This window comes from Pinus tabuliformis, chromosome Q, assembly GCF_031772625.1.
Source record: "Pinus tabuliformis cultivar Carrire ecotype Pingquan chromosome Q, CPIR1, whole genome shotgun sequence".
Taxonomy (NCBI): Eukaryota; Viridiplantae; Streptophyta; class Pinopsida; order Pinales; family Pinaceae; genus Pinus; species Pinus tabuliformis.
In genome coordinates, this window is record NC_142296.1 from 1,166,652,244 (window position 1) to 1,166,662,478 (window position 10,235).

At 41.1% G+C, this 10,235-nt stretch overlaps 1 protein-coding gene across 1 annotated transcript; it reads left to right on the forward strand.

The window, feature by feature from the left end:
- The first annotated feature begins 7,222 nt into the window (after nucleotides 1-7,222).
- On the forward strand, nucleotides 7,223-9,532 carry LOC149223832 (uncharacterized). The gene is made up of 5 exons (XM_089385933.1): nucleotides 7,223-7,461; nucleotides 7,627-7,859; nucleotides 7,948-8,217; nucleotides 8,336-8,394; nucleotides 9,081-9,532. The coding sequence occupies exons 2-5, from the start codon at nucleotides 7,842-7,844 to the stop codon at nucleotides 9,274-9,276; spliced, it is 543 nt and encodes a 180-aa protein (XP_089242059.1). The 5' UTR covers nucleotides 7,223-7,461; nucleotides 7,627-7,841; the 3' UTR covers nucleotides 9,277-9,532.
- The last annotated feature ends 703 nt before the right edge of the window (nucleotides 9,533-10,235 follow it).

The window sequence follows — 10,235 nt, forward strand, 5'->3', positions numbered from 1 at the left end:
CAACAAAGGAAAAAGGAATGCCCCCGTTACTCAACATGGAAATGGTTGATCTCCCAAAAGATCAAGAAACTCCAGGTATGATGAATCTAATGTTGTAGATAAAAAGAAAAAATAATTTTATCTTATATCTGCCCTCTCTACTGCCTCTCCTTCGGATACTTTGGGAAATTGGTTGATTGATAGTGGTGCCTCAAGGCACTTCACTGGGTATAAGGAAGCTCTTTCAAATCTGATAGAAAATGATACAAATTTGGAAATCATTCTTGGGGACAATGCCACCTATCCCGTGAAGCGAGTTAGGAATGTTACTCTTCAATTGAATCAATGTAACACCATTCATCTACAAGAAGTCCTATATATACCTGATCTAAAGAAGAACTTGGTATCTATCACGGTGATGGAGGACAAAGGATTCAAGGTGGCATTGATTGATGGAAAGGTACGTGTTTGGAAAAAAAAAATTCAAAGAAGCATTTACTCTTGGATTCAGGGTTGATAGCCTATATCAAGTTGGAGGAAGCCCATTGGGAGCTATGTCTTGCGCATCTCTTCAACCCGAATTATGGCACTAGAGGTTTGCTCATCTACATTATAAGGCTCTACTCGATGTGAGGAAGATGGTGACAGGTATGCCCGAATTTAAAGTAGAATATGAAGGTGTTTGTCAGGGATGTGCCGAAGGAAAACATACAAGGGGACCATTCCCCTTAAGTGATAGCAAGACTACCGAAATTTTGCAATTGGTTCATTTTGATCTATCTGGTATGATGCCCGTGACATCTTTGGGAGGATATTTATATTTTGCTATCTTTGTGGATGACTTCCCTCGAAAACTTGGATTCATTTCTTGAAGAAGAAGGACGAAGTGTTCACATGATTTCGTTCTTTCAAAGCCTTGGTTGAAAATCAAACAAGGAAGAAGATCAAAATATTGAGGATCGATAATGGAACCGGATATGAACCAAATGAGTTCAATGACTATTGTAGAGAAGCTGGCATGAAGAGGGAGACTACTGCATATACTCCCAAGAAAAATGAAGTTGCTGAAAGAAAGAATCATTCCATTATAGGAGCCACTCCTGCCATGCATCATAATCAAAGCCTTTTGAAGTTCTTATGGGCAGAAGTTGCCAACACTGCTGTAATTCCCTCGTCAAGCCTTGGACTCCAAAACTCCCGAAGAAGTTTTCACCGGTAAGAAACCTGATGTTTCTCACTTTAGAATTTTTGGTAGCCCTGCGTATTTTCATGTGCCAAAAGAAAAGAGAAGAAAATTGGATGCATTTGGGAAGAAAGGAACATTTGTGGGCTATAGTGAAACTTCTAAGGCATATAGAATATATGTGCCTGGTCAAAGAGAAGTGGAGATAAGTCATGATGTCACCTTCGATGAAGATGCTACCCTTGGAAAGATTAGTAACCTTCCTATTCCAAGGAAGGACAAAGAAGCAAATACAGGAAAGCAAGGAGAACTGGAGGATGAGTTGATGCGCAATGTTGAAGGACTAGTGGATCCCATTGATCCACCTCCTCATGAGCCCTCCTCCTCAAAAAGGAGACCCTCATGGCTTAGGGAAACTCTTGAAGATGCCAAGAGACATATTGCACCAAGGGGGACCTCTCGTGAAAGTAAGAAGCTGAATAAGTACCAAGAGTACTTAGCTGCCATGAGCACCATTGTTCAAATTGAGCCTTGCACATTTGAAGAAGTTGTGAAGCACCAAGTTTGGAAGGATGCTATGAACGAAGAGTATTAGTTGATTATGAAGAATGATGTCTAGGATGTGGTCCCTAGACCCAAGAACAAATCTGTTGTCACCTTAAAATGGCTCTACAAAATCAAGCATGGAGTTGATGGAAGTGCATAAAAGTTCAAGGCTAGATTTGTTGCTCGAGGCTTCTCTCAAAAGGAAGGTGTGGACTACGATGAGATATTTGCACTTGTTGCCCAATATACCACCATTTGTTCGATTATAGCCCTTGCAGCCTGACAAGGATGGAATCTACACCAGATGGATGTCAAGACCGCCTTTTTACATGGTTAAGTTAAGGAGGAAGTCTATGTAGAACAACTCGAGGGTTTCGAAGTTCAAGATCGTCAGACACATGTATGTAGTTTGAAGAAAGCCCTCTATGGGTTGAAGCAAGCTCCCCGAGCTTGGTATGAGAGGATCGACAGTTATCTGATGACGTTGAGATTTACGAAAAGTGAAGTTGATTTGAACCTTTATTTTAAGGTTGAGAATGATAGACCTCTCATCTTGGTACTTTATGTGGAAGATCTCTTTCTGATGAGTGCAGACCCTCTTATTCATCAATGTAAGAGGGAGTTGGCTTCCGAATTTGAGATGAAGGCCCTAGGATTGATGCATTACTTCCTAGGGTTGGAGGTCTAGCAAAAGCCAGGTGAGATTTTTCTTTCTCAAGGAAAATACATTGTGAAGCTACTTGAAAGATTTGGGATGGTGGACTGCAAGTTCATGACTACTCCAATGGAACTTAACTTCAAGAAGTTATGCGGAAGTGTTGTTGGACCCGATTTGGGAAATCCTTCTGAGTATCGTCAACTTGTGGGGGCCTTGATGTTCTTGGTGAACTCTCGTCCGGACATATGCTTTGCAGTGAACACATTGAGTCAGTTTATGGTCGAGCCTCATCACATACATTGGATTGCTGCCAAGAATCTTTTGAGATATCTCTAGGGCACAATCACCTATGGACTGAGATACGCTACCGGGAATGTGAGGCTCCATGGTTATTCTGATGTTGACTGGGCTGCAAGTGTGGTGGATCGTAAGAGGACATCTGGATGTTGCTTCTCTCTAGGTTCTGCTTCGATATCCTTGATGAGTAGGAAGCAGAAATCGGTTGCTTTGAGCATCGTTGAGGCTGAATATAGAGCTGCTAGTATGGCCTCCTGTGAAGTTTTCTTGAGGAAGCTCTTTGGTGAGTTGTTTGGACATGTGTTGGATACCACCGTGATCTTCTGCAACAATCAAAGTGGAATTCATCTTTTTGAGAATCCCACATTTCATGACCGCTCCAAGCATATTGATATGAGGTACCACTTTATCCGGGATATGGTACAATGGTGAGCAATAAGGCTCCGTCACATTAGCATTGATGAACAGGTCAAGATATTCTTACAAAGCCCCTAGGGAAGGTCAAATTCTTAACCTTTTGTGAATGACTTGGAGTCGTGGAGAGACCCTCGTATGAGGGTCTCGTTTGAGTTGAATATTGAGCTTTGGGAGCTCCGGGGGGCTTGGGGTACTTCTTGGAGCAATGAGCGACCACAGGATGAGTGGCTCACCTTCCCCTAGTGGTGCGCGATGTACAGGGTGAGTGGCTCACCTTCCCCTAGTGGTGTGCGATGTACAGGGTGAGTGGCTTACCTTCCCCTATGATACCCCATGATGGTTGAGATACGCATAGGATGAGTGGTTCACCTTCTCCTACCGATACATCTTACCCATGCGGTCTAGGACTCATGGGAAGTACCTATCATCTGGCCAATGAGTAGGTAAATGAGGATAGGGACCATAGTATTGTCGATGGACTACTGTACTCCCTATGCTAGGATGTTTGATATTGATCTGGGACCAATGGAGACTGACTTCGTGTCAATGGTGAGTGGTATGATACACTCTCGATCATTGGAGACTGACTTCGGGTCAGTGGAGAGTGGTATGACACACTCTCGATCATTCTTCTTCATTATTTCTTCATGGTTCAGCGGAGTAGAGCAGAGTATAACAAGAATGTCAGAGATGGTACAGATTGACAAATGATTTGGTAGGTGGAATTCTCCCTCTCTCCCTAGTTGAGAGGGAGTGTTAAAATTGGCAACTAGGACCAAACTCCACCTTGGACAGCTCATATGATGGAGATGATATTTTCATTGATTCCTCTTTCCGAGAGGTGTAGGATTGATCTAGAGATCATCTCATTCTGACATGTATACATGGAATTATGAATTTATTTCTTCTATGGTCAAATTGTCAAGGTCAGCGAGCAATCTAATGTAGGCTCAGAAGCCCAAAAGTCACATCTCTTCACCGTCAACGTTGCATATAAAGAGGAGCATCACCTCTTTTGAACATCAATCATCACTCACATATCTCTCTCTCCTCATCTAATTGCGTATACGGATTTATGGGCAACCTCTCTCCTCCACACATGCGAAGGATAGTTTGTGATTCTCTGTTTTATGCATTGACCATATTTCAGAAGGGTTGACCAGTGTTGACTGGGGAGTAGTTGACCTTGTTTGATTGTGATTTTTCTTGGAGAAATTATGTTTGGGCAAGCTGCATCTCTAGGCATAGAAATCGAGGCATTCTGATTTGTTTGACCAATATTGACCGTAGGTTTGACTTTGTGTTGACCGAGTTTGACTGATATTTTTGGGACTGTTTTGGGCTGATTCAGACTGTCCTTGGAGGCCAAATTGACTGGGTTTGACCGAGCTGATTTGGAGGTGTAATTCTGCTAAGTTGACCAACGTTGACTTTTTGGTTAGGGCATCTTGTTGACTACAGTTTGACTAGACAGATTTGACTGTGATTGGGCAAGTGAATTTTGTATATTGTACTTTCTCTCTCTACTGAACTTTTGAAGAATAATAAGAAGACTTGATCAAAGGGTTCCCCACATTGGGGTTTTTCCCTGGCATCCGCCAAATATTGTGTCCTCTTGTCTTGGCTTGTCTTTTGCTTTTTATTTATGTTCTATCTGCATTTACTGTCATGTTAATGTGATTGCTAATCTGGAAATTGATATTGGGCTAATAAGAAAAATTGAAGTAAATTGCTCTTAAGCATAGAACATACCATTGTTATCTAAAATTAACACTTTGCCACTGGGTGATAGAGGTATCCCTACCTTGCACTTCACTTCTTGAGGGCTTTCACCTCAGATCCTTTCCTAGGCTAGGCACGAGGTTGGTTCTTCGAGGCATCTCAACGTCTTCATACAACTAGTATCTCCCTAGAGCACCTTCCCCCTTCGGATTCTCCCTTGATGCGCCATGCCATCTCTTGCCGATTAGATGGGTTTTGAACCACGCTATCAAAGAGGATATCTATATTTATTCATTCATGTCACTTGTATCTCATCATCGACAAGCCTGGGCTCGAAATGTCTTTCTACCTACAACACTTTTTGGAGATGCATGATGGCATGATCATTTGGCTCCCTTATACACACAGACATTGGATGCACTTGTTTAGGATCCCTTTGGGATAGCTCCAAGTTGGCTCCCATAGACATTGGATAGAGACAGATCACCATATACCACGATCTGATAGGATTTGCCAAGTTGTCACTTCTAAGAGCTAGAGACGAAGATCAACCTCATTTTTTGGTGTCCATTATACTATGAGATCAGAGGATGCTATTGTTGCCTATACAGGGGTCCCTCACTACTTTTTCTGTTACCAGGATCAACAATGTTTAGCCCTCTTCATCAAGGAGATTTTCAACATCAGATCTCAACTTCAACACTCCAGCCACACCTTGGGGTGACCAGACCAATTATGTCATACTTGTTGATTTGTCGAATCGAAGCAACAAATGACATGCATAGTTCTAGATTGCATTAGACAGTAGGATGGTGAGACCTAGGTTTCTTCTCAACCTCCCCCTCTGGGAGACCACTCGACACTATTGAGACCAGTTTGAAGGTGTGAGCATGTACATCAGGCCACACGTCCTCAGAGCATTAGAGTGATCAACTCCAGACAGATGCAAAGTATAGCACGCCTTGCCTGTCAAGCTACCTCTCAAATCCAAAGGAGTAACCAAAAATCCATTTGCAGTTTCCTTTTTCTAACCTCAAATGTTAGGAGTATCACTTGCTTGTACATGCCTCCCTAGATTGTGCAACCAGGCTCCTCGATAGTTCCAGAAGGCTCCTATAATAAGCCAATGTCTAGTTCGCCTCCCTCGCTCTTGATCATCAGAGTCAAGAGACATTGACTTCATCAGCCCCATCATCCGATATCTCTCTCTCACTCTCTATCTTGACAAGTTCTTGGGTTGGGATGTCCACCTTTCTGGCCTTGGACAAACTCACTTAGTGTCCTGTATCACCATTCCTTTAACATGGTTTTATACATATGTTACGATGGTATTCTTATGTAGGTTTCTTTCTTTGTATTATTTTTGGCATTTTCCAGGAGTTGTGTTGGCACTCCCACATTGTATTCATATTGGTTGTACATCCTGTTAACCTACTTTTGTGGTCATTTGTTGGACATTAATAAAATCTTCTTATCTAGGTATCTTGATCTCGGGATGAGAGTGCAAGGACAACATTGATGTTGGTTCTCTGAGGCTCCTTTGCTCCTCCATTGTGTTGGCATTTCTTTGGATTGGCTCCCCCCTTTCAAGGACACTCTTTTTTCCCGTCACCTTCTTCCCTCCAAGCTGGAGTTAAACAAGATGCTACGAGAGGACATTTATAGACAATACATACAGGTCACATGGATTGCCTCTCCCAAGGACCTCAGTCCTAAGATTACCCCTCCTTTCTTTTGATACAAATACCAAAAGTGTCAGCTCTTTCCCAGAGGGTGGTACTGGGTTTTGAGAGAAATTCTATAGGGTCCACCCTGGACAAATCTTAATCAGTTGATCATTTCATTCTTTCCTTCGATCTCAGTGCAGGTGGCATCTACAGTTCCATGTGACATCAACTTCCAGGTCAGTGATATCTCACACTTCTACAACTCTATCTAGCAAACCAGTTCCCTCTGAATCCTCGTGGAGGCTTCACATGCACACTGTTCAGCTACTTGCCCCTCCACCATGTTGAGTACTCAAAGGTAAATCACCATTTTTTCACAATAGCCTTGAGTGTTAGGAGAGTTCCAGTAGATGCTTGACTTCTGTGTAGAGTCACACATTGTGATTTGCATGGTCAGGCTTCTTTCTGGAAGATTATAAGATAGTATATAGGCTGATTTGGGCCCTTCTCTGTGATGGATGACTCTGCTGGGGAGTTCCCCACCCCCCATTCTGCTTCTATCTCCAATGTACATTGACGCCATCATCTTATATTCAACATAGGTTTTGTGTCTGTATTATTTTTTCATTACTGTTGTCTAGATCTTAGTTTTTTTGCTCATTGTAGATTTTAGTGTTAGAAGTTGCTGTTGCTGTCCTGCTATATACTTACACTGGTACTTCCGAGTCTCATTGATCTGCTATTGTGGTCATTCGTTGGACATAAATGAATTTAGTTTGCCTTACAGCAGGTACCATCAACTCTTGGTACAGTTCCAGTCATTCCAGCATCAAAAGGTCCATCACAGAGTCTGCAGAATTTATCTGTTGCTGATGCTCCAAAAGGCGATCTAGCCAGCGATCTTTTCCACCTCCTCAATGTTGAAGATCCTTCAACAAGTAGTACTGGAACATCCTCTCAAGTAGATGATAAATTATGGGCGGCATTTCAATGTAAGAACCTGTTATGTTTCTTAAGAAAAATAATCTGTTTTGCTTGTTAAGCCGGGTGCTGTACATGCAGAAACACACATTCAAATACCATGCTGTCATGAGTTGGTTAATGTGATTCAATGTGCTGCTGAAGGAGAAACTAACCACCATCACTTGATCCTGCAGCCTCTGAAGCAACAAAGCCAGCTGAAGAAAAGGTCACGCAAGAGTCAGTGACAGCTAAGAATGATCTGATAGCAGGACTAGAGGATCTATTCAAGGCATCACCATCCCTCACAGACAAACCTGCACAGCCTCAGCATCAAACTGATATAAAACATGATATTTTGACAGGTAAGCCAGAGCAACCACAGCTCTCAAAAGACGCAAAAAACAACATTATGAGCCTGTTTGAAAAGGTAAGCAATGTCTGTAATTTTTGAAACCAATAAAAGTTGAACTTTGTACAATCTTAGCAGTTAGCTTGACAGATTGTTATGCAATCAGTCTACCATAGCTTCTCCCTGTGCACAACACCAACAGCAGAGGGCAGCATTTTTGGTTCAGCAACAGTCCTTGACAATGGCTGCTACAGCGGCATCTGGTGGTACCCCAGCAGCTTTATTCCAGAGACCAATGCTTGTTAACAATAATGGAACTGTACCAGGCTTAAATAATTTTGGAGGAACACCCGGGCAGGGGTGGCCAAATTCCCTTCAATTTCCTGGAGTTATGTGCAATATAGGAGCAGAGAATGGTCTGCTGCAACCATCTCAGGTAGCAGACCATAATACATCCTAACTGATGCCAGATTGGTTTTGGTATTTCAATTTTCTTATTAGATGTTTGACTAAATCTAAAATGTGTCATTTTGTTTCTTCGTTTGTCAATACAGGCTAATGGCTTTGCACAAACAGGAACATTGGGCCCTCAAGTTTTGACAGGAGCTTCCAGGTACTTTCCTTGTACATTCCGTTCATTTTTGAACCGTGAATTTTTTCTGCTAGTGGATAAATGAATATATACCGTATAAGCAGTGTAGGAAATCAGGCAGCTTATGTGAATTAGCAGGCAGTTGTCTCACTTCTGCTAGTCATGCTGAACTGTTTAGATTTTACTCAGGGTAAGGATGGGGTTTTCTCTGTCTAAATTTAAAAGTATAGCTGGCTGTGGTTTTTGAGCTAGCTATATTGGGGAAACTTTGATGCTTGCAGCTCTTATAAGAGTATCCGAATATTTCTATTTCAATCACGCACTGGAATCTGTCCAGCTTTAATGAGTCACATATGTACAGTTGGTCTAAATTATCTAGTATTGGACCTCCCAAACCAAACTTCCTCATTGGAGACATTAATCCTTGTTATGGGCAAAGTTGTTTTTGGAGCATATGAGGCATGCTAATTGTATAGGATTTCTGTGATCTACTATCTGGTTTGATGTCACGTATGAATTCCTGATTTAGCACCAATAGAAGCTTTCCAGATATAATGTTGGTTTAAGTTTGTTATAACTTATTTGGAGTGTTTTCAATTCTAATTGGCTTCAGGTGCCCAGAAAATCAGTGCTTTTGAGCTAGACTTTTCAGTTTTTCACATGTATTAACTCCATATAATTAAAAGCAGTTGCTTTTCTTGTTGCAGTCCGTACAAGATGGCAATGCCTAATGATGCAGTGCCACATATGTTCTCAGAATCCTCCACCAAGGGCCCATCCTTCAGTGTCCTTGGACAGGCTAATTCAAGAGCTATTCCAGTTCGTTCTGAAGTTTCAAACACTTTCTCAGTAGCAAATAATGATTTTTCCTCTCTGGTGGCCAAATCTTTTCCAAAACAATAGATGTTTACGCTTTATGGGTGAGGTTCAAGTAATGGACATCTTATGAGAAAGGGAAGGATTAGGTATTCAGAGGCTGCAAAATAAGTAGAATTTGCATCGATCTGTATTTTTAGCATTACGTTGTATTCACTAGATGGCTTTGTTATGATTGAAATAAAAAGGTTCATTAATTGGCTGGTATGAGTCATTGAAGTTGGTTGCGACAAGTTGTAATTTTTTTAGCATCTTTAAATAATTGATGATTCGTTATATTGTATTGGGCTGTTTTTACAAGTGCATTGTCCTGGATGCCATCCAAATCAAAGGAGGATAAGTTGGTTTCTTCATATGTTCTTCTCTGTTATTTAGAAGATTTCATTCCAACCTGAAGCTTATGGTAGACTAATATTCCTAATACTCGACTATATTACTATATTTAGAAAATAGATGTTTGTGTAAATGCCAGATACATTTGCTGTTAACTCTAAAATCACATTTTTATGTTTCTTGGTTTCTGGATATGAATATACTACTTGTTCTAATATAGGACATCGTAAAATGAGTGTCGCATTTCTACTCTCTAAATATGGGAATATGCTGCAATGCCAAGACGTTGCCTTTGACAATTTGGACATCGAGCTTGTTACTAATTGATTATTTCTTATAGGGTATCCGTCAGTGGTAATATTGTCTAATAAAGTTCATTATGTGTAAATTTTCGTTGATGGGACTTCAGTTATTGGATTTCGGTGCCATTTGCAAGGCCACTTAATGAGGAAATACATTATCTTTGAATGTTATTGAGATGTAAGTTGTAAGGTTTACATCGATACAATGGCCTCAATCATGATTACATTTTGTGCTTGTATATTTTTAAACTTTACATATGGCTTTCATTGATAAAGTAGTTAAGTTCATAAACCCTTTTTTCGCTGCCCAACAAAGAAAAGACTTTGCAAGGCTTTCAAAGGCAATGCTAG